At 35.8% G+C, this 26,335-nt stretch overlaps 1 protein-coding gene across 1 annotated transcript in view; it reads left to right on the top strand.

Moving 5' to 3' along the window:
- The window catches only part of LOC149067666 (supervillin-like), a 238,023-nt gene that overhangs the window by 87,082 nt on the left and 124,606 nt on the right, over positions 1-26,335 (top strand). Inside the window, exons 10-11 of the mRNA XM_089252480.1 lie at positions 8,812-8,991; positions 15,449-15,568. Of these exons, the coding sequence (XP_089108606.1) occupies positions 8,812-8,991; positions 15,449-15,568 (300 nt within the window). The remainder of the gene's footprint in view (positions 1-8,811; positions 8,992-15,448; positions 15,569-26,335) is intronic.

Genomic DNA, 26,335 nt, shown 5'->3' with positions numbered 1-26,335 from the left:
TTACGGCTGACCTCAGAAATAGTCGGTGTGTGCCCAGTGACTTTGGTAATTTTATCTGCCATTTCAGCTAAATCTGGCAATGTATCCTTACTTACAGAAAGTATCTGCTATGTATGGATAGGCAAACGTTGTACCCAAAGGGTTTTAAGCACTTCATCTGAAATTTTCTTGCCAGCTAATGTATGCATCTCATGCAACAACTGAGAAGGTCGCTTATCCCCAAGAGTGAGCTCTTGGAGTAGAACTCGTAAGCGGGAAGTTTCCGACAGTGAAATCAGTTGACAAATGCGTGTTTTTGACTGGTTGTAAGAATCATCTGTAACAGGAGCTCTGATCAAATCACTAACATATGACAACACTTCGACATCGAGAGCTGTCACAACACAGTGAAATTGCGTTTCACTGTACTGTGGTGATGCTAGTGCTGGTGCATGTCTCGTTATTTCGGAAACATACTGAGTCATGACTCCTTTTCTTTTTTAAGTTATTTAATAGAAGAAATAGAAGAGAGAGATTTTTACAACATGTTCGGTTGACAGTTGGAGCTAGACTGAACTCCAATACAAGAAGACACTAGATAATGCCTAGCTAGTGAGTGGCATAAAAAACATAATAAAAATATAAAAATTGCGCAAGGCAAGCAGTGCCACAAACAGAACATTAAATTTCAATTATATTGATATCAAAAAAACATACATATACAAAATATAGCGATTACTAATTGAAATAGACGAGCGGTGCACTTACATTACGATCGATTACAAACGATCGAAGTTAACAAATAAATTGGGTTCGGATCACTATAATAGAAATTCTTCAAATAAACAAGAGAAAGAAATAAAATAAAAACTCGCATCAACAGTTGCAGATGAATTCTGTCAATTACCCTGTTTGGTTTGTTTTTAGTCGCACGTGGGGAAACAAGTGGGTATTGAGAGAAGAGATTACGAAGGGAAACAAAAAAAGAAAAATAGGTAAGAAAGTGCCTGAGATGGGATTCACCCATGAATTAATTTTTCTATTCCCATATCTACGAATTTTCTCCACAGAGGAGAGATTTACCCGAAGATGCAAAATGGTGGCAGAAAATGACCAAAAGGCACAAAAGGGGGGCACAGCCATGACAATGTGTGACAGGCCGGGTCAAGAAAAGTCAAGAAGTCTCCAGCTCTGGCAAAGAATGTTGTGACATTACCGGGTCGAGCATGCTAATTGGAGGCAGCGAAAGTGATGTGGGAGAGCCTCCTATGTCCTGACCAATCCAGAACCTATCTAAAAAAATTTCCCTCCTTCCTGAGAAGGACAAGGAGAGAAAGGAAAAAAATGGTGATTCAAATTCAAACAAAAAGAGTATTAAAAATGACAAAAAATTTAAAATATAATCAAAATAAAACATTCCACATGAAAAACAAGTATATCAAAGTGTGGGAAATTAAATTCTGCATTGAAAACATATCTTAAACTTATTGCTTGTCAAATATTTCACACCAAATTCAAGATTCTACAAAATGTTAGATTAGAGAAAGGAAAAAAAACTTGACTGTAAAATTTAAAATTTCAGCTGCAATTATTTTACCAAATACAGTACACACGGTGAAGTTCAATTGGAACTATATTAAATCCCGCTCTGATGTTTTCAACTTACGGTAATTGAGATTTGGAAAGCTGAAAAATCTTGAGTAATAACATAACATAATTTAACATATTTATTCAAATTCCTCAAATTCACATAAAATTGTTATGTCATTTGCAGCATGACATCTCTGGAACAGTATTGAGAAAAAGTGGTATGTTAACTGGTAATGTTGCATGCTAAGACGTATAATCTGGACATTATAAGGTATTTGCGAATGATATCGGCCAAAATGAGTTAGGAAGCTGCTCCTATCTGTGATACATGCAATCTGTAATATCCACTGATAGTGTGTTTAATAGTTTTGCATGCAGAGGACTTAATTTCATGTATGCTGTCATATGCAGAGCTTGATTTAGAGAAAATATTTCATCATAGGTTCCGTATATACTACCCAAATAATTGAAAATATCATCAATACATGTAAACAAGATTTTTCAATGTATAAATTAGTCTAGAGGGGCATCAAAAAGTATGTGGGTGTCAGGTTCCTTCAAGCTTGTTAAAACAGCCCTGATTAAAGGGCTGTTTTAACAAGCGTGCATTTTATTAAACGCACTGCACTGACATGATGTGATTATCATGTGACGTCAGAGACATTGTGAAAATATAATTTGTGGAAATTCTGTGACATGAAAATTATGTGACTTAGAATTCCCACGTCACAGAATTTCCCTGAATCAGAATTCATAATGTCTCTGACGTGACGTGAAATCATGTCGCGTCAGTGTAGTGAGTTTTGGCCTTAACAGGTCTTTAACTCTTGTCTAACATTTGTAGAGATAATCACTTTGTCATCAATGTTCATATAAATCTATTTTTGTAAGACAGTATAATCAAGTAAAATTTATAATCTTATAAAAGTTTCCTCCCGTAGATGAGCATTTCAATTCTCAATGCAAAGAAAACATTTACAATTTAACATGAATATGTTTTCAAGTTTTTCTGATATAGATTTTAATTATTCAGATATTTATTTTTATTTATCTATTATTGACAAACTATACCCTCCAATTGCTTACAATCATCGCTCTGGGGATAATGCTGAAAACATTGTGAGAAAAATTCTGAAAGGACATGTGGCCCTCTTTCAAAAAATTGAAACCTTTTTCTTTGGGGCTTGCCTTGTCTGTGTATTTTTATGAAAATACAGGGCCTGGATATTGATGGCATTTGAATTTTTTTTGGTATTTTTTCACATTAACTCTTTAATGCCCAGATAGAAAACCTCGGAGGGTCGTGAAAATACCAAGTTTTTTGTGTTCGAAGTGGACTCGTCCAAATTTCGGCCACTTTCCCTCTCCCCACCCTTTCTCCATGAGTTTCTATTCATGCCACCCTTTGCATTGACGTTCACCCCTTCATTTCAATGGATTTTCTGGAGATAATTTACCTATATATATATATATCTATATATTTATATATATATATATATATATATATACTGAAAACACCTCTTTCCTCACAGTATTATCTCTTTGTAAAATGCATTGAGTACCCTTAGTTCATTCTCAAGGAACATTCTAGTACATCAGCTTTTAAAATCCCATTGATAGGGCGTTGCAGTTGTCTTTCCCGTTCCCGCCTCTGACAAGAGCTTTCATCTTCTTCCCCGTTGGTGACAAAAGCCCACCAAAACATACCCATACCCCCTAACTGGACCGACTTGAGGCGGTTATGGGCATTAACCTACTCGGCCGACTTCGGGCGATCTGGGCATTATAGAGTTAAGGGCATTTTTTCAAGTAATATTATTAATATGAGTAATATTATCAAAAATGTCGTTTACAAAATGCTTTAATCAAACCACTTTTTAAACAATTAAACTACAACTTCTGTCATGATAAAGGAATTCAATTTAAATAAAAAGCAAAGTTACACAAAGCACACATTAAAAAAAAATTTCCCTCCAAATGTGGGAACCAGACAGAAGAGAACATGTTTATAATTTGGCTGCAATCACAGAGTGAAAAATACAACAACAGATTGCATTGGTATATGCACTTCAAAAGTGTTTTTGAAGATGAGAAGTTAGTTAAGCCGTTCATCTGCAAGAGAAAGATAAAACAAAGGAAAAGATGTGTTGGATTATAAATAAATGCATTGAAAGGAAATTAAAAACAGCCCACTACCTGGAAAGGGCTCTCATCTCATGACAGGTGTTTGTTGGGCAGCTTTCTTTTTTTCCTAGAGATAAATTAGAGCACAAGAGATGATAACTTGAAATTTTTCTCAAGTTTGTGTGTGCTGAGCGAGGATTGCTGAATTTTGAATAATGTCCAAAAGCAAACCATCTAAATTTTGTCTCTTGCAAAAGATAGTTAAAGAATTTTGGGAGGATGTTTTTTTCTATTGATGGGATCATTTTGCTTTGCACAAAGCATGTTAAACTAAAGTTGCAGCTGAAAAGAAATTTACTGCCACACAGCACATTGGAAGGAATAAGCATAAAAGGGGAATTGAGCAGTCAAGAAAAAGTCTCAATCATCTCAACTCTTCTTTCAACAGTGTGAGCAGTCTACATCATCCTCTTCAAAGAAGATATCCTTCAAGGAAATGTGCGACACATTAATATCAGCTTACATACCTTTTGAAAAGCTGAAAAATTCAAAGTTTAGGGACTTCTTGGAGAACTACACCAGACATTGCATACCCGATGAATCAACGCTGCAAAAAAATTATGTGGTTTTTAAAATCAGTTCAATAAAACATATTGAAATGATGGACAAGGTAAGATCTACCATAGCAGACAAAAACTTTTTGTTTCAATAGATGAAACAACTCATGCTGAAGCCCGCCCTGTTGCTAATGTCATCATAGGAATTCTCAGGCTGGATCATCATGGAAAAAGTTTTCAATTATTTCAATTAATTTCTGAGATTCTAGAGAAAGTCAATCATTCCACTACCTGTCAACTTTTTGACAAAAACGTGAATATGTTATGGCCAAATGGTGTGGAGCACAATAATATCTTACTTTTCTTGGCCGATGCTATTTCATATATGATAAAAGTAGGGCGAGCAATCAGAAGCTTCTATCTAAAAGCTGTACGTGTAAATTGTTTGAAATGTGAAAAAGTTTTTGTGAAATCTCATTATCGCATAGAAGCTTTTAAAGCCAAAGCTCCTACATTAGCTCTGCCTCCAAAGGCTGATTAAGCGATGGGAAACATGGCTAAATGCTTACATATTCTACAGTGAAAATTTTCAAATAGTCAAATCCATACTAAATGAATTTGATAAGGAAGTGCTGCATTCATTAAAATTTCACAAACTTTGTTTTGCCAACGTAATATTGAAGGACAGTTGGAATACATGAGATCAAACTTCAGTATTTTTTCTTCACTATCCAGTTTACAGAAAAAAGACATGGAACTTATTGATGCTCTAAGCTGCACAGATAGTCAGTGAGAAGTTCTTAGGTGTGCCAAAGGCGGGGTAGGCCAATCTGTTGAAGCAAAATTCGATAAAGTGATAGAAAAAAACAGTGGAATTATACCCTCAGAAAAATTTCTTGACGGGAAAGTCAGAAAATTTTGAGATTGAAGAGGAACTAACTGTGAGTGAATCAGTTTTTTTTTAATATGCCCTTATAATATCTGTTGATATTGAGAGTTTTTCTAAAACTTAACTCGCAGACAACAGAAGATCTTTCAATTTTGAAAACATAAAAACATCTGATATTGAAATGTAATGCAGATGTATTTTGAACTAATCAAACCTTTAAAGGTGAGAAGTTTGAATATGCATATTATTTTTCATTCGTGCAAAAATATACATATTTGTGTATTTTCGGGGGGGGGACAAAAGGAAAAAAAATATGATTTTGTTCTTGAAACATTTCTCATTGAATTTTAAACATAACTAGTTCTCAAGAACTTCGTATTGTTATCCTGATGAATTTTTTGTCATTTTTAAGAATTTCCTTTCGAGTTTTAAGCGCATTTTTCTTTAGTTTTCTTGACTGGGTTTTTGTTTTTTTTTTTAAATTTTCAGGGCATTTTTATGGGAATTTTTTAGGTCAACAACATCCGGGCCTTGCTCATAAACAATTAATAAACAAATCAGCTGTCCACTCCAAATCATCGTCAGCCAACTCAATAGCTATTTTTGTACTTGTCAAAAATCTCTCTGGGGTCTCTAAAAAGTTCAGTGCTGTTTCTATATATAAATTCAGTGTAAGTTTGAAAACAAAAATTTAATTTATTATAGCACTATTATGATATATTTTTCTAAAATCACCCATTTCCGATGGGAAAAAAGATCTAATTTGTATTCTAATTTTATTTCATAGACAAAGAAGAATCAAAAAAACATGCAGGAAATATTTTTCCTTATGAATTTCTTGAATTATATCGTCTCTAAAGAAGGGGATCAGAAGGGTAAAAATAATGAAAATAAATCTGAACTTGGCGTGTAAAATGTTAAAATGTACGTATTTGTTATGCACGATAAAAATATGAAATGAACATACACAAATTTTTGTAACAATTATTATAATAAGTTATGCATATTATCTTTGTCCACGACTTTAGTAAATATTGCCAATTCAACTGAGCTACGATGAAAAACGTCAGTGGCATTTTTACAGGTGGACTTGGCAGACTGTAACCCAGGACAGAAAATTCAGAGGGGTGGCAAATTTGAGGAATGAGTGTCCAAGAAAATTAGTAGGATAGAAGAAGGGTGGTAAAGTTTGTATAACCCTCAATAAATCATTATCTGCCCAGACAGCTAGGGACTAGATCAGTGAGCGACAAAAAAAAGTGACCTAGAGAGTTTGCAAGCACGTGAGTGAGCAAAATTGTGACTTGGAGCATGAGCAAGCATGTGAGCGAGCAAAATTGTGACTTGGAGCATGAGCAAGCACGTGAGTGAGCAAAATTGGGACTTGGAGCATGAGCAAGCATGTGAATGACCCAAAAATGACCTACAGAGGAAAGGACTTGGTCAGTGAATGACCTAGAGTATAAGCAAGCATGTGAGTGACCAAAAGCTGACCCAGAGCAGTAGTTTTCAACCTTTGGAAAACTGCAGCCCGGTAAATCTCTTTTGTGTAAGTGAAAGATTTGTCCATACACACAACTAACGAGAAATTAATGAGAAAAATGAAACTGTGAATCAGTTGCAGCTTGGTATGACTAGTGTTATGGCCCAGTACTGGTCCCTGACCCGGGGATTGAGAAACACTGACCTAGAGATTTTGAAAGCATGTGAATGACCAAAAGAGTGATCTAGAGCATGTGTAAAACTGTAAATGATCAAAAGAGTGACCCATAATGCAAGGAACCATGTGAGTGAGTAACCAAAAGAGTGACCTAAAGCGTGTGTAAGCATGTGAGTGATCTAAAGCGTGTGTAAGCATGTGAGTGATCTAAAGCATGTGTAAGCATGTGAGTGATCTAAAGCGTGTGTAAGCATGTGAGTGATCTAAAGCGTGTGTAAGTATATGAGTGACCAAAACAGTATGCAAGCATATGAGTAATGAAAACAGTGCGAAAGCATGTGAGTGACCAAAACATTGTGCAAGTATGTGAGTGACCAAAATAGAATGTGCAAGCATGTGAATGACTGAAAGATTGGCTAAGAGAGAGTGTTAGCATGGGAGTAACCAAAGGATTGACTTAGAGACACAGTTGTACTTGCAGGGGTAAGCAAGTTATCGGACAGGGTGGCGAATTTGAGGGAAGAGTAGTCAAGGAAATTAGACTAGAATGGAAGAAGGGCTGCAAAATTTGTGTACGAAGGTTTTTAACAACTGGCTGTTGCGAAGATGAATTTTTGGAAAGAGAAAATTCAACTGTCTTTGCAGGGAATCGAACCCATGTCCTTTAACTTTCCGGGTGAATGCCCTAGACCACTAGACTGAAAAGGCAACGAATACCTCAATCTTTTCTTGTAGCTCGTGTACACTGAACGGAACTGTACATGGACGGCCAGAGCAGACTCGGCCAAGCTCCGCTATGGTAGCTGAGAATGATGTTATCCTTGTAAAAATTTGTGTAGCCCACAGGTGGCAAAACCATAAATGTCTGTCTCAGATCTGATTTTAAATTCTCCGGCAATCAATTGATATCAAGCTTTGTTTGCTCTTCTGAAAATCCTGGAATGATAGACTAATAACTTTTTAAATAAAACCATTGTCTCTCCATAAAAATTGCCAGAGAATTCATAATATCCCTCACAACTGTAACATCTCTAGTTTCATTAGAATGATTTTCTTCAATTTCAATATCATTGTAAATTTGTTACCTAAAGATGTTTATTAGTGAGCTCTGGAGAGTTCAATTCATTCACATTTGTCTCCTTAAACATCTTTAAATCCAGCAGATTTTACCATTTTTATTTTGCTACATATTCAATTCACATGCTCTTTTCCAGGCTTAAATCAAACTCCAGGCCAAGTTACGCTGGTTTTATTACTTCAAAATTTTATATTTTGTTTTCTATTTCAAAATTTTCTTATAGCAAAATATTGCCTAAAGTGAGAAAATTGTGTATATTGTTAATTATCTGATCATGTTTTCAGAGTTGCTGTCTGATGAGTACACTTTTTTTGTGTTACAAAGCTATTGTAGGTTGGAGTTTTCACTCATGTTTCCCAACTCTAATGCTTAAAATCATTAGGTGATGTTTTTATGTGATGCCATTGATGTTGTCCCAGTCATTATCCCTCATATGGTTGCTCAGATGATAGACCCATGATGACTGATATGACCCAGTGATAGGAAGCATAATAATCATTATTAGACTATTCACTTTCATAAATCTTACTCTTCAAAATCTGCAAATATCACCTGATAATGTGAACCCTTATAGTTGGGAAAAAGTTGAGTGTGAACTCCAACCTATGATGACCTTGTAGTTTGAAAAACTGCTGTTGACCAGTATAATGAGTTCCAGAAAGTGATTGATTGTAATTTTGTAGCTAAAATGAAATTGTTCAAATCATAGGAAAAAAACAAAAAAAAATTCATCAGTTCAATTTGAAGATTGCATTTTTCCCAGTTTACCCGATATTGATAAAAATTAAGCTACCCTATTTTTGCATCACACTCTTCCAATTACTTCAATTCCTACGATATAAACACTTTCCTTGTTATTCAGTTTATACAATGTATATATATATTTTTTTGTTGCATAATTATATCTCAGATTTAATGTTTGAACATTTTACAGGCATCTGAAGTGGCAAATTTAATCCAAAATTCCAAAGAGCTTTCATTCAAAAGTCATAATGAAGTCATTTTTATAGAAGAAGGTAAAGAAAGACATGTTGACAATCAGAACAATTTTTTTCAAGCTCTTTCTATGAAACAGGAGGATATTAGAATTGCCGGTTCTCCAGAAGAAGATGAAGTAAGAGTAATTTGAGTTTCTGGGCTGACTTATGATACTATCCTATTAGAATTGCTCACCCCCTAAAAAACTGTTGCTTTCTTTTGAGGAAAAGTTTTGTTGACTAAAAATATAATATCCACAATAGGTGTTATAAGCTATGAGAAAATTATACATGAAACAAGAGATGATTTAACTTTATTCTTACTTTTGGACAAAAATAAAAATGTCCATTTTGTACGTATTATTGAAAGTAACCAAAAACTAAGTGGCACAGTTTCCCCTGACTAAAAGCAATGTTGCATACTTGTTGGGCATGAAGTCAGTGAGGTTATCAAGGAGAGAGACTGTGGGGTATTGTCTCTTACTTTTGTAGAAGCTGCAGAATAGCAATTTCAAGGTGCTCAACTATTTTGGAGGGTGATAAATGACCAGAAACCCTTCTTCCTAGAATGTCCCAAATATATTTCATTGGGTTTAGGTTGAATGACCAATGCAGGATTATTCCGAATTCCTTTTTTTTATGCCTTCAAGAAAATTAAGATTTGAGGATTGATTGGACTGTAAAAGTTTCATAGTTCCTGTATTGTTTTCCATTTGGACAAAAAATGTAAAGCATTTTCTTGTATTTTGAATGATGATTTCACTCCTGATTTTGACTGTCAAATTCTCGGCTGTTTAGTTTTTTTTATGAATAGATTTTCATCTTACTCTTTTACTTTCCTTGCTGTGGTTTTTTCATATAGTATATTATTGGTTAAATTTTTCAAAAAGTCCTTCCTCTCATTTTCAGACTACTTATTTCTTTTATTATAACAACTTTCACCCTCCTTTCACATTTCAATCTTTTAAATTCTTATATCCCGATATCCTAAAGATGGAAAGACAGACCATTTGCAAAGTCTTACCAAATGTACTACAGGGTGTCCGTTGTTGATAAGTGCATGGTTGCTCATTTTGGTTCGAACAACCCATGGTTCTCTTACGAGTTGAATGGTGTCACTATCTTGGATCCAACTAGGGTCACGGATTTGCGAATTCTCATGGTTAAGCGGCTTAGGTTTTCTTAACATTGTTCATTGGTGGTCAAAAAAGCAAATAGAATGCTTTGTCTCATTTTCAAAAAGGTCTCTTTGCATTCTCCTAAAGTCATTCTTCTGCTTTTCCAAGGCTTAGTTCGTCCTGGACTGGAGTATGCAGTGAGGTTTTGGAGACCATACCTACAGTGGGACATAGACTTGGTTGAAGGGGTGCAGAGAAGAGCTACGTGTGTCCTTATTGGCACACAGGGTTTTTGAGTAATGAAGAGAGACTTCATTTTTTGAATATGTTTACATTGGATGAATGCAGGTGTCTGGGAGATATGATCGAGGTGTTCAAAATTTTCAATGGAATGGATAGGAGGGACCATGATTTATTAATTCGCCGTCAATTGACTGCTTTTACAAGGAGACACCAGTATCGATTATTAAGGTACAATGCAAGGTGATGGTGTCGCAGGGAATTTTTCTCTAATAGGGTTGTTAATAAATGGAATAGCTTACCCCCGGAGGTAGTAAATTGTAACACAATTGACACGTTTAAAAAGAAATATGATAAAAATGTTGGGATAAATCGAGAAGCTATCCATACTTAAAACGAGACAACCGTAAGTATTCTTCTGGGCATTGTATAATATTTCATCATTGTATGTATACTTTTTAGTTTTTATAATTGCATTTTCAATTGGGAGTTGCTGTATTTTAGAAATATATAACATCCCTATTAGGGCAATATGTTACATTAGATTACTGATTTTTAATTATTGTTTAAAATTAGAGACATTTGATCCTGACACCCTGTATATCGCAACCCTGTCAAAGACAATTTATCCTCACTCATAATTCAGTCTCAGTCTTACTTATTTCTTCCTCATCAGTAGATAGATTCCAGTGTTCACGGTATGCTATATATATAAAGTATATACTATACACTGTATTTCATACTATATGCCGCTGTGGTGGTCGAGTGGTTATAGTGACGGACACGCGATGCGAGGATCCGGGTTCGAACTCCACAGTGGTGGTCGGCTGAAGTTGGTTTTCTGTGGTTCCCAACTTCAAGGTGCAAATGCGAGCCAATCTCCCCGTTATAAAGTCTCGCCACAGAGAGCAACAGTCCTACAACGATAAATCATTCAATCATAACACTTCACTCATAGTTAGAAAAACTGGTGGCAGATGGCAGCACTACACATAACAAGCATTACAGAGAAAGAAAAAAAAAACAAAAAAACTTCACGTCAGGTTTCACTACACGCACATTCCCGCATGTACCGATTCGTTGGGGGTTTCGCGGGGGGTGTAGCAGTAGTAGGTAGGACCTCCAAAAAATGGCTCAGGGATCCATGATGTTCTTAAGTCAGCCACCTCGTTGGGCAATTTGCCTGTTGTGGCGTTGTATTTGTATTTGTATTTATGTAGGTAAAAGGTATACAGGGTGATTCAGAAAAGATGGGGAAAACTTTAAGAGGTGATAGAGTACACACCAATACAAACAATTGTCATCAAAGAATGCATGGTCTAACATGAAACGCAAATCTGCTAGCGCGTTTTGAAACAGCCACTCCGCAAACGCTAAAACAGCATTCCTTTTAAAATTTATCGGGAGAAAAAGAACACCATGCATGCAAATGTAACCTGGGGAAATCTCATTTTCCGCACCTGCTGTTCTGACAATCCTTGTACAATCTGCATCAGACCGGGAAGCAAGAAAGGGTTCTGTTTCGCACAGCTGCCGATGCAAGTGCGCAAATGTTTTCAGATTGGGCAACTGCCTGTGGGGAGAACGCTCACCGTATATCATGCTGTGGTACTTCCGTTTCCAGCTCTGTAAAGGAAATTCATGTCTGCTCTTTCAGTATTACTAAAATGCACCATTATCCCGTACGTTACAACTGCTAGAACAGTTGCATGCTGGAATAACTTCACAGGGCTGGCGTCCTTGCCTTTTATTCACTGTGACACAAATTTGCATACAGTTTCTTTTTCCACAGGTGACATGCATGGTGTTCTTTTTCTCTTGATAAATTTCAGCAGGAATGCTGTTTTAACGATTGCGGAGCGGCTGTTTCAAAATGCCCTAGTGCATTTGCGTTTTGTGTTAGACCATGCCTTTTTTTAATGACAATTTTTTGTATTGGCGTGTACATCCCTCTTAAAGTTTTTCCCATCTTTTCTGGATCACCCTGTATACAGTATGCATAGCTAACTGCACGCACCACAAGTTACTGGCGAACCAATTATCCTAGAGGCATACTTCCAGTTAGAAAAAATATCCAAATGACGTGCAGACCTCAGATAAGTCATTCATATTGCAAGGTGTTGCATAGTTATCAAAATAAAAAAATTTAACTGTTTTATACGAAAAACCCTGTGCTCAAGACCCCAATTAGAAAGTTGGATACTTATCCCTCCAGAGACCAAAAAATTCCACGTTTTTAAGTGCAATATTCGCTGAGATATTTAAATTTAAAAACTGAGAGAAAGTTATAAAAAAAAAAAAATAAATAAATAAAAAAAAAACATAAATGTGGATAAAATATGTTTTACCAATATTTATCTTGTTTTCTTCCAACTTTTTGTGGGTTGTTTGTCCCGTGTTTTAGAAAATAAACCACTTGATTTATATGCACCATCCATCGTATTAGCTATAAGTAATAATATGGTGGTGGGGTTTACCTACAGATGTGCTGTTGATTGCACACCATGTTAATTGAAAACCCCCTTCACCATATGATACTGAGTCACCATAAGGTGTTTCTTTAAGAAATAAGGTAAATGATATAGATGATGAGAGTCCTTATAGAATGTGCTAACAAATTGCTGAAGCCAGTTGCACAGATTTACAGGAGTGGTGTTGCTGAGGGTATCATCCATGGGGATTGGAAGCTTGTTGATGTTCTGATATTTAAAAAGGGTAGTAGAGAAATCGTGTCAAATTATCGTCTAGTGAGTCAACAAACTCTTTCTTGAACATTTTGGACATTATCATCAAAAGACAATTGGTGAAGTAGATAGACAAAAATAATGTGATGTCGGAAAACCAGCATAGGTCCACAGGGTTCATACAGTCTTTAAAAGTTCTTGAAAACTCACTGCAGTCTTTGAACAATAATAATAATCATTTTCAAATGCTTATAAGTGCTTAAAAAAAAAAATTTGTGTGAATTTCTTCCATCAATTTTTGTCCCCTCTCAACTAAATTCCCCTAAACCTTGTTCCACTGGGGCAAAAAGGAGTTCAGCAAAACTGGTGAGCTATGAGACAATGTTCAAAACAGGACATGGTCACACTTACCAGTGGTATTTCTGTGCTTAAAAAGATATTGCCTAAAATCTTGCAGCAAAACATTATGCCTAAGGTATTGCTTCAAAATATTTTAAGCTATTGAATTAATGAATGCCAGTTGCATATGTGTAGACTGACCATATTTCTTCGATAAAAAAGGTGGGAAAATTATTAGTTGTCACCAAAAATTATTCTAAAAGGTAAGTAAAGTTGCCAATTATTGAAAAACCATTGCATTAAATCGGTAGATTTAAATGAATTCCATGGGAAAAAACGTTAACATGACATATATAGGAGATGAATATTCATATTTAAAGTCATAATTATCATAATAAAATTTATAAGATTGGGAAAATAAAATTTTAATAATTTCAGTAAAGAATTAAAATTCAAAAAGGCTTTGTTAAAAATAAAGGAAATAACAGGACATTTTTATGAAAAAGTCAGGATGGCCAAAATTACATGAAATTACAGAAATGTCCTGGGAAATATAGGTCATATAGTCACCCTACATATATGACTAAATGCTCTCTGATTCTTTTTATTGAAGGCAAATTTCAATGCTGTTTCAAACACAAAAATATTTCTGCTTAAATGCTATTTGTATACTAAACTACACAGTGGTTATTTTTTTTAAAGCAAGAACTTTTTAGAACTTGATATTGTTGATCTTGTCTACAAGTTGAAATGAGAACTATATAATTGTTTTGAAATTATATATCTTTAGTAAATTGACATTTCAAACTCAACATTAAAAATGAGCAGATGTTCAACATAAATTAAGAAAACCCAACTAATTCCATTTTTATTGAAGAAATCACGTTTTTTATCCACCATGATATAAATGTCTTTGAATTTTTAAAGTTTGCCTGGAAAAGGTCTTGAAGAAAAGTCTTGTCAAGAAGCTATCCATACTTAGAATAAGACAACCATAATATTCTTTATGAGCATTGTATCATGTGTATATATTGTTTATAATTTTTGTGATTGTGTTTTTAATTGGGTTGCTGTATTTTTGAAATATATGACATCCATATTTGTTATGGGCATCTTTTTCCAGCCACCTCGTTGGGCATTTTGCCTGTTGTGGCGTTGTATTTGTATTTGAATAGCCCTTGAATTTTTTTACTTTCAAAGAGTATTAATCATGGTTCAGGAAAGTGAAGTCATGTGTAACAAACTTAATTTACTTCTGCAATCATGTGACTAATGCTTTGGGAAAAGGCAAAAGCGTCTACATTGTTTATCTTGATTTCCAGAAGGCATATTTGATTGGGTCCGACGTGTAAACTCTGGAAGCGTTTACATGAGATTGTGGGATTGGGGGCTACTTTTTGAATTGGACAGAATCATGGTTGCAAGATAGGTCACAGTGGGTTATGGTGAATGGAGAATTTTCTGATTGGACAGGTGTTAAAAGTGGAGTCCCCCAAGGAAGCGTCCTTGGGCCAATATGTTTTTTTCACTTTCTATCAATAAGCTCTATCAGGTTATTGATGGGATTGTCAGCAAATTCACAGATGACGTGAAGCTTATGGGGGTAGTCAGAAATCAAAGTGAAAAAAAAGAGGCTCCAGATGAACTTGAATATGATTGTAAGATGAGCTAACGATTGGAGCAGGACCTTTAGAGTTGAAGGAAACTCCACATGAAATTTGAATCTGTAACCTCTTACCAGTAATGTGAGTTGATGGTATGTTTTCACATTCTTGATTCTCAACAGAACAAGTGTGCTCAATTAATCTTGTTTTGATAGGTCTTGTTTGTCCTATATAATCTAAAGGGTAATCACCACATGGAATGGAATGCCCATTGTTTTTTCTGTTGATTTTATGCAGCTATTGCTAATTTGCCTCCAACAATTAGTAATTTGCTGTGATTGGATGTAATGGTTTTCTTTCAGTTATGCCGTTAGAAATACATATTTTCACTTATTTTTTGTTATTATTATTATTTCACTCTGTATAGTATCAAATAAACCTGGTGTAACACTTTTCAAAATGGCTTTTAAACCCAAGCAAACCAAAAATTGTGTTGAACGCATAACATAAATAAAATACTTATTTATATAACTGAATGTTATGATTCTCTTTGAAAATCTGGTAATTAAAACTTTACAAATAATGAATTTGGTTTTCATTCTGTTATAGCTTTATGAAAAAGCCATTGTAGATACAAATGTAGTTTATAAAGTAGAGGAAGAAGAGCTTATACCATTAGAGGAATATTGTGGAGCAGTACCTAAAATTGAAATGCTAAAACCTGATATGGTAAGAAATTTTATTTCACATCTACAATCCACATCTATCACATTCAAATGTTTGATGTAATCTTAATTAAATTTTTAGTGGCTAGTTGCCACTTTAATACCATACGATGATGGAATGATATGATGATATAACATCAGACTCCGGAGATGAGACTCACAGTTGTAACATAACAACTTGGGTTTAATCAACAACAACGGAACATTATTAATTGAACATACGGCCTATAAGCCAATGTATTAATATGTGCATATTAGTGGCGCTTTGCGCTCATACAAGTGAGTAAGTGATAAATAAGCGATTAATCAATCGTAGCTCACTACTTATATGTTACTGCCAAAGCCCAAAGTTGAAGTGGCTAGCCCAGTTGACCCAGCCAATGTCCGAAGTTCCAGCTTTCACCGGCCATTATATGTCGATTCCTATACATTCCTCATATATGTATTACTAAGATATCAATATTCAGATTCCTTTGATCATTAGGGTTGCCATAACCATAATTATCATAAAAAACTACGGCAACATGGCGATGACCCTGAATCATAAGGATTGATATGTAAGGGCTAGGCCAAAGCCAGATAAAATCCCGAATTTTGGACATTGGTCGGGTCAACTGGGCTGGCCACTTTGTGGCCAACTTCGAGCTTTGGCACTAACATATGCAGTACTGGTTGAGTGACATCACACTTGCCTCGGCTTCATCTGCATGTTACTTATGTCGCCATAAGGACTTCCCATCCAGCAAATCGGAGACGTTGCGACAACCCAGCATAACTACCCAGGATTCTGATCTGGCAAAATCGGTGCAATCGATACACAGTAAGAGAGAGACAAATGATTTCAAAAGAATTTCTAGATTTTAACATAAGTAAATTTATTAATACTTTTAACAATTAACTAAGTTACAATTAACAGAACTATCACTAAATTATTTCTCAAATTCATACCAATCCCCATGCAAGTCCGTTGACTCATCAATATAGTCTGGCGACTGAAGTTTGACGATCTTGAATTACTTGACCAGTGACGTCATTGACCTTGATGGGTGCGAGCGAAGTTCACAAGCCGAGACTCCACATGGCGGCGATGTGATCAGGATCACACATTTTTCCGGACTATGAGCAATGAAAGTATCACAGACTAATTTAATCAACCATGCACGGTTATAAAAGGTAAGAAAACATAACAAATTCTATTAAAAATTATACAATTACAACTACATAAACATGTTTCAAAAATAAGAGATAGAGGCAGGTTTGACAAATTCCCCAAAGGTTCCGACTATTGTTACAACGTCATTAGTTGAGTCTCAGCGTATATGCCGCTTGACCATGGTAGATGGAGCAGGAAATTATGGCATCAGCATAGCTACTGTAATAGACCATGAATTAGGAAATGGACTCTTCTCCCAGATCTTGTATTAGTGCCAGTCTTTGATGAAACCTTGGGTTTGTCATCTGGAATAGGATCTACTACAGTTGCAGAATCTGCTAAAACAAAAGAAAGTTTAATATGACCCACAGAATCATTTTGTTCTTTGCCCTTAATTAGCACTTTGAAGAATTTTTCATTTCTGGCAAGGACATGGTATGGATATTGCAAAGGCCTCCACATAGTGTCCACACACAAAAACACATATGTACAGTCCTTTAAGCCTTTGTGTAAAAAATGTTCTGTTTGAAATGACGAGAAGCTTGTACAGGACAGAGTTTTTCCATGTTTTCCTTCAAACGAATCACAAATTTGTGTGTTCGTTTGGTTACATCTTTTTGACATGAAGAACGGAAGAATTCACCGGGAAGTCTAAGTGTTGTCCCATATACTAGTTCCAAAGGTGTGGCAACAACATCTTCCTTATTTGTGGCTCTTATGCCAAGCAATATGATAAGAAGTACTTCACACTGGTTGTGTTCTGCCTCTTGAACTTTTGCTTTTATAGCAGTTTTAAGAGTCCTGTGAAATTTCTATCATAGAGATCGAATGAGGATGATATTCCGTGGTTGAGTTTTTTTTAATTCTAACAGTCTGGTAAGATGCAATGACAGTTCACTTTCCCATTGAGTTCACCATGATCACTGGTAATTGGGTCAAGCACGCCAAATCTGGCTATCCAACCAGTTATCAATGCATTTGCTACTGTCTCTGTCTTTATGTCAACCAACAGCAAAGCTTCAGGCCATCCCCAGTATAACCATCAGCGATCATAACAGGTAGCAGTAGTCATGGGAAATGAGGAACAATATCTGTATGAACGTTCATGAAACAATCACTAGGCAAAGGATAATCACCAAGAGGTACGCTAGTGTGTTTGTATATTTTTGATTTCTGACAAGTTAAACAGTGCCTACACCACTTCACACAATCTCTATTCAGACAGGGCCAAAAATAAAATGTTCTATAGGAAGTTTCATAGTGGCATGAATGCCTGGATGAGATATTTCGGGGAATTGATTAAAAATTTGCTGCCTCAATTCTTTTGGGGCATAAAGATGAATTATATTAGTGGAAGGTATCACAATAAAGTAATATGCTGTCGAGAGGGAATGCAACATCTTTAAAAATAAGATTGGTATTGTTGGAAGTTTCTAATGCCACTAATTCAGTGTCATTTTTCTGAGCTTCAGCCAATTCTCTATTATCAATTATGCTCGGGTGAACTATTTCTTCAACACAAGATAGTATATCAGTGACAAAATTTGATGCACCAGAAATGTATTTAATATTAGTTCAAAATTGACTAATATACTCCAAGTGTCGAGTTTGCCTGGAAGAGATTTTTTTCCATTTTTTGCTTGAAAACTGACATAGACATGCAAAGAAATTTTGGCGTTAGCAACTTGGTGAGCCAATAACATTGCATTCACAATAGCATTTTTGCAATTTTTGAATGCCTCTAATGCTTCGCTCGCCCACTGAATAGGGCTTAAATCTTTTTTTTTTGAAAGAGTTTAATGCAGCTTTTTCAGCTGCTTTAGGAATGTACCTATGATAAAAATTGAACATTGCCAAAAATCTGCTTAGTTTGAAAACGTTTTTTGGAGTTGGATAATCAACCAAAGCTGAAAGTTTTTCTGGTGAAGAAGAAGTGCCCTTGGTGGAAATGACATACCCCAAAAATGGAAGTTCAAACTTTCCAAAATCACATTTTTCAACATTTAACACTATGCTATAATCACTAAATCTTTAAAATACTTTGAGATGTGTCATATGCTGTTCTTCACTACTGAAAGTGATCAAAATGTTATCCAAATTCGGAAAACAGATGTCAAGATCTCCCAAAATTGTGCATAAAGCGTTGAAATGTTTACGCTGCATTACAAACACATTTAAGTCTAAAACACATTTTAGTCAATTTGAAAAGACCAAATAGTGTAATGACAGCAGTTTTTGGGATAGAGCTTGGTTCTACAGGAATCTGGTGATATGCACAAACCAAGTCCAATTCAGTAAATATCACTTTTCCATCTAAATTGTGTGCAAAATCATGCAGATGTGGAAGAGGATATCGATCTGGGATCATTACGCTCCTTTTACACGCTACAGATTCATCAGTACGGAGACATTCCATTGGTGCCATCAGCAATTGAGTAGTAGCTTTCACTTGGTACAGACAAATCATCGTACAGTGAAGCTGCCGTCCACTGCCACTACAACAGACGGATGCTGCTGTGCCATTTCCAAGAACATAGTGGCCTACATGACTAAATGCATGTTTTTACATGCTATGGACATCCAGCCATACGGAGCTACTCTGAATGGTTTGGTTATAAAGTTTCCCTACATTTTATTTTATTTTTTATTTTATTAAATTGAGTTCTTAGTTCAGTGTATTTCTTCTCTAGTTTTTACTTTTAAAATTAGCAAGAATGGCTTTTGATAGTGAAGTTCTATGAAAACTGGGGTGGCAACACAGGCACCATCAACACACCGCACACGCATGTTTTTTATGCTTCCTTACTAAAGGATTGAGGCAACACTTAATACACATACTCTATAATGCAGCAAAATCAGTTAAGCTCATAAATTTTTGAATTTTGACAGAGACATGATTTTCGAAATATTTTTTACAGCAGTAAACATTTATCTTTCGACATTAAAATGACCACAGATTTGTGATTCTCCCACAGGAGATTCTTCCGCAATCAATTTATCACCGTGGGCAGGGGGCAAAGTTTTTCTCTACTGGTCCTGCAGACCACCATAATTTTTTCTCAGTGGTCTTATTGCTTTATCTGTGGTCTAGGACTGGCAGACCACTAATGATTTCAAATTCACTGACAACAATTCTCTGCCATGCAATTCAGTGCTAGGAAAATTCACATACCAACAATTCAATGCGGCGCCACCTAGTCTGTGAGTGAGCGATATAGTGAGTGAATGAGGGGAGTAAGAGCAAGTGCGTGAGCTACTGAGTCCATGAGGAAGAGAGTGAGTGAGCGAGTGAATGGGCAAGTTTATTGGCAAATGAGTGGGAGAGCAAGCTACAGAGTTCATGAGCAGGTGAGTGAGTGATTGAGTGAGCGAGTAAGTGGGAGAGCAAGCTACTGTGTCTGTGAGCAGGCAAGTGGAAGAGTGAATGATTGGGTGAGTTAACGAACAAGCTACTAAGTCCATGAGTGAGGGCCATGATCTTTTGCGGGCCCCCCCCCCCCTGCCAGACTTTCAAGGGCCCCTTTATGAGGAATTTATAGCGTGAAAAAGCAAAAAAACTGAAAATCGTCCTGGGCCCCAGGGCTGGAGCCTTGTCAGCCCACCCCTTGTGGGGGCCATGGGAGTAGGCTACTGAGTCCATGAGCGAGAGAGTGAGTAAGTGGGCGAGCAAGCTACTGAGTCCATGGTTGGGTAAGCGGCCTAGTGAGTGGGAGAGCGTGCAAGTGAGTGAGCAAGCAAGCTACTGAGTCCATGTTTGGGTAAGCGGCCGAGTGAGTAGGAGAGCGGGCAAGTGAGTGAGCAAGCAAACTACTGAGTCCGTGAGCAGATGAGTGAGGGAACGAGTGGGTGGGCAGGCAAGCTACAGAGTCCGTGAGCAAGTGAGCAAGCAAGTGGGAGCGAAAATAGTAAGGGAGTGAATGAGCGAGAACACACATTAATTATGAATATGTAAGAAATAAAAATTATCAATTAAATACTGTAAGTTTTGAATGAAAATTACCAATTAAACATGTAATGAAAAGTTTGTCGAAACTTATATCTCCTCTAACATTGCCCAAAAAGAATTGCTATTTTTGATTTCATTTTTTGAAGCTCTAGTTTCATGAGCCAGTTTTCAAAATGTTTTTTGTCACCCAAGAGGTTTTATGAGCAAGAATTGGATGTTTAAAACGAGATAACCTCACACAGTTTTTGAACTCAAGCATGGCTTTAATAAGAAGCTGAGGCTGTCCTTTACCAGTTTTGCTCATGGAGAAAATTAAACTTATATTTATATTCCCTTTATTCCATTAATTTTTTTTCCAGCATCAGTAGTAGGACATGGGTTTGGGTCATATTTCAGACAGGTCAAAATCCTAACAGGGTTGAAATCCAGACAGGGATAATTGAAAATTTTGACAGTAGACGGCACACTTCACAATTTCTGTGGAGATTTGCATTTCTCGACAAAACATATTCAAATCCTGACAGAAAGCATGAAGTGCAGCTCATGCGGTGAAATTAAAATTTCAAAATTTACTTGATCGCAATTCATCATGTTCATCAGTGACCCACAACACCCCTCGCCACGAAAAATTCTGTCACTATTTCGCTTGCTCACGCACAGACTCAGTAGCTCATTCGCCCACCCACTTGCTTCTCGCTCACTCTCTCAACCGCTCACAGACTCAGTAGCTTACTCGCCCACTTATTTTCCCACCCACTCGCCTGTTCACTCGTTCGCCCACTCACACACTCACTCTCTTGCCCAGTCAGTCACTCACTTGCTCATGGACTTAGTAGCTTGCTCACTCATTCACTATTTTGCTCTCTCACTCGCTCATGGACTCTGTAGCTTCGTGTTGGACTGTTCTCTGCGAATTGTTAGTCTGTGAATTTTCCTGGCGGTGAATTTCCATCTATGAATATTTCTAGCTGTGAATTTCCATCTATGAATATTTCTAGCTGTGAATTTCCATCTATGAATATTTCTAGCTGTGAATTTCCATCTATGAATATTTCTAGCTGTGAATTTCCATCTATGAATATTTCTAGCTGTGAATTTCCATCTATGAATATTTCTAGCTGTGAATTTCCATCTATGAATATTTCTAACTGTGAATTTTCACGACGCAATATCACTTTAGGTCAATGAGAAGACACCTTTTTAAGAATGAAAACGAGCATTATATTTTCTTTTTTTGACCACTGCTGAACAATGTTCAGAAAACATAAGCCACTCTTGAATGAGAATTCTTAAATCAGTGATCCTTGTTGTATCCGCCGTAATAATACCATTCAACTCCTAAGTGAAACGTGGGTTGTTCGAACTAAAACCAAAATGAGTGACCATACACTTGTCAATACTAAACATCATGCTTCATTCATTTGTCCATGCTGCAGTCCTGTTTAAGTTGGTTTAGAGCAACTCCCTGTCACTTTGATTTCTGACTATCCCATTATATTCATGCATTTAGTTGATGCTGAAGGACCCTTTGGTTATACATCGAATGAATTGAGAATACACCATATGTGTTATACTGAGTCGCCACCAGGCATTTCCTTTAATGGGCAGGAGAGCCCTCATAAATAAAGCACTTATCTTTACAAGACAAGTGTTAATCCATGAAGTTGATTCAGGGCTCAATGTGTGTGTGATTTTTCATCTATATATATCTAAATATATATAACTAGAGCAAACCCAAAAAGAAAGTGGACCTGGAGAAACCCAACTGGAACAACTAGTGAGATCGACTACATCCTATCTAATACGAAGCATATAATCCAAGACTGCAGTGTTCTCAACAAATTCAATACAAGAAGTGATCATCGACTGGTTAGATGTAGAATGAGGCTTAACACTAGAACGGAAAGAGCAAAACTTATCAAAAATAGAAAAACTGTCATTGAAATATGGTAAAGCTTCAAGAACATTGATATAAATTCCAGTTAGAGCTGAAGAACTGATTTGATTTGCTATATAACACCACTGGAGATGAACAAGATGTCAGCACAATGAACAAAACTTTAACCACTACCCTAAAAGAAGTAGCAAAAGAAGTCGCTGGAGAAAAAGAAATCAAACCGGTGAAGAAAATAACAGAAGAAACTTATGAAAGACCGGAGAGAATTTCAGATTAAGAAGAATGACCCTAAATCAAAAGTGGAATATGCAGAATTTTGCAAGACTATGAAAGTAGATTACAGAAGATGTTACAAAGTTTAATTGCGGTATTGTAAAGAAAGCATTGGAAGATAATAGGAGCTTAAAATCAGCAAAACGAAAACTGTGTTTGGAGAAAGGAAATTTTTGCACTAAAAAGGAAAGATGGAACCATCACAAAAGATGGAAATGAAATCATTAGTATTGTTGAGGAATTTTATAATACTCTATACAAACATGAAGAACAGGATCAGAGCAAAGGAAAGAGAGCAGGAAGAAAGGAAAATAGAGCCAAATTTGCACAAGTAGCACCTGTGCTGAAAGAGGAAGTCTGCAAGGCTATAACATGTTTGAAAAAAGGGAAATGTCCAGGTGAAGATGGGATTTCAATAGACATTATTAAAGAAGCAGGAAAAAAATTTGCCAGTATGATAGCCGCCTTGTTCACAAATTGTCTCACAAAATCGGATGTGCCTGAAGATTGGAATAACGCAATGATGGTTCTTCTTTACAAAAAGGGTGAAAAAGAGGATATCAAGAACTATTGACCAATCAGTCTCCTATCAGTAATTTATAAAATCTTCACCAAAGTGCTGACATATAGGCTTGAATCCGAATTGGACGAAGTTCAACCAAAAAAGAACAGGCAGGATTTCGAAGTGGATTCAGTACAATGGATCACATCCAAGCAATCAGAGAACTTATAGAAAGACACAAGGAATATGAATTCATATTGCATATGGCCTTCATTGATTTTGAGAAAGTGTTTGGCTGTTGCATTTCCAGAAATCCCATCTTGGTGAGTTCTCGATATTATAAAATATAATACTGACCGAATTTCATGTTTATAGTTTCCAGCGGTTTGGGCTCAACGATGATTGCTCTATATAACTTTAACGGAAGTAAGGGGCTTTGCATCAGTCCAGGGTAGTGAGCAGTTCTATCTATCTATCTATATTATTTTTGACCCTCCCCATGTCTTCCTTACAGTATGAATTTTGAAAAATCCATTGTTAGTGAGTTTTCACATTACAAAATAAAACTACTCACCAAATTTCATATCTATAGCTTATTCGATTTCAACTCAGCAATAATTGTCCCATATAGCTGTTGAGTCTTTATGACCACTTTAGAGGCCAAATTTCGAAAAAAACCCTCTTAGTGAGTCTTTATGTCATAAAATAAAACTACTGACCAAATTTCATAAAAATTTGCTCCAGCGATTTTGGCTCAGCATTTCTCTGTATAACCTTTGAACCCCTTATAATCCTCTTAGGGGTCAAATTTTGGAAAAACCACTACTTAATGAGTCTTTAGTCATGAAATAATACTACTGAGACCAAATTTTATAAATATTTCTTATTTATGAAATTTGTATGTTATGCAGCTCAAATCTTAGCTCCATTCTGAACATTTTTAAAGGAGTGAAAAATCAGAGGAAATCCAGATGATCAAGCATACCGAATCATGAAGACATTCTTCAATGGACCGATGATGCCTATGAATCCTTCATTCAAACAAAAGAGTCACTAGCGTAAACAACACTGCTGCATAATTCCAGACCAAATGCTAGGCATTTATGCATTGGTGTTGATGTATCAGACTTCACTGTTGGAGGAACTCTCATGCAACATGCCGATTACCAGTGGCAACCACTCAAATTTCTTTCAATGAAATTAACCAAATAGCAACAACATTGGTTAACCTATGATAGGGAACTTTTAGCCATCTGTATGTGAATGTAATGTTATCAATATATGCTTGAAAGACAAAATTTTACTATATACATGGATGAAATCCCCTTTGCATTCTAGCAGAAACTTGATAAATGTTCCCCTAAACAACTCAGTCATTTGGACTTCGTCTTTGAATTTTCTATGGACATTCTGCACATCCAAGGAAAGAACAGTAGACGTTCTCTCGAGGATTGGAATCGATGCTCTATCCCAATTACCAACATTGAATTACATAACATAATTTATTTGTCCCCAGTCAATTACGACAATATTATGCAAATTAGAGTTTACAATTAAATTACATATTTTACAATATTTGAAAGAACATACAAAGAGAAAGAAAAAAATGTTTGAATGGACACGGTAAAACAGTTAATTTATAATGTGATGAAGAAAGCTGGGGCAGGGAAGAGAGCAATAGCTAAAAGCTAGTAAAATGCTCTTGACCCTATGGCATCTCTGAACTTTTTGTACACATAAATCTTCTCATTTCTTTTGACCTGAAAGAAAGATAAAAAGAACAAAGTATATCGGGCAAATAGGTGTAAATATATTTATTTATTAAATTTAAAAAAATGAATTATGGCAACCAAAAGCTGATGTAAGAGAATTTCATGCTACAGCTTTCTTTTTCACTTTAAATCAATGACAAATTTTTAATAATATAGAAGGGAGAGAAAAAAGCTAGACAAAGATTAAAATAAATAGAATCTACATTTGATGTTAACTATCTACATAACCAAATCGAGTTATTCTTTCCATTTAAATTTACCTTTCAAATTATTTACTCTTTGATGTGGAAAATTTGATATCAGGTTAAATTAATTTTTCATTTCATAATATTTGTTTAAATTTCATTTATTGTCTTCCCATTCATTAATTTGTTAATGTGACATTGCTATTGCAGTACTTTACTAACCACAGTTAATAAAACGGAAAGAAAGTTGCTTTCACAATCAAAGGAGTTTCAACTGAGTTTCTGTGTAAAGTTCATAATTGGTTGTATAATTAGTTCAGAAGAACGAGTCAGCGAAAAAGAATGATTTTTTAAGAAGGACCAATTGAATCACTTCACAAGGCTTGTTGAAAGTGGGAGAAAGATAAAAAGGTATGGATAAAGTAGGGGTACTGATAAGGACACGAATGGAAGACCCCATGACGATTAGAAAATCCGGTATTTCATTTCAACAGTTTGGTTATGGAGAAGAGGTGTTGAAAAAGAAACAGAATGTATAAAGTTAGAAACATTTACAAAGATAGGATTTAAAGAAAATAGTTTTTTGGCGAGAGGAGGTGGTGAAGGAAAAGAAAACCTCTTATCAGTGATAACAAGTGCTTTTGTACATATGTACAGACGAGCACGTGCGCACTGTTCATTCCAAGGGATTTTCATCCAGAAGATGGTTAAATACAGTCATTTTGAACAATGCTAAGGATTTATTTCGAACACTCAAAGGCAGAGAATTCCAAATGTGAATACCCCGGAAGAAAACCGTATTTTTCTTGAAATTTGTTCTCGCTGTAGGGGTCAGGATACAGTTTCTGGAGGAGAATCTTGTTGGATATCCATGTGCAGGGATAGGAAAAGAGGGAATAGGTGTTGGTTTATGTAGTGATTCATACATTATTATAGTGAATCAATATTTTACCAAACTATCTAACGGAAGAATTCGCCAGAGTTTAAAAAAGAGGAGCCGTGTTCTCATTAAATAAGGCAAAGCTCATCACCCTCAATATTTT

Source organism: Pholcus phalangioides, unplaced genomic scaffold, assembly GCF_987345545.1.
Source record: "Pholcus phalangioides strain wild (caught in Gottingen) unplaced genomic scaffold, Ppha-v1.0 ptg000029l_1, whole genome shotgun sequence".
Taxonomy (NCBI): Eukaryota; Metazoa; Arthropoda; class Arachnida; order Araneae; family Pholcidae; genus Pholcus; species Pholcus phalangioides.
This window is presented reverse-complemented; position numbering and strand designations above follow the sequence as displayed.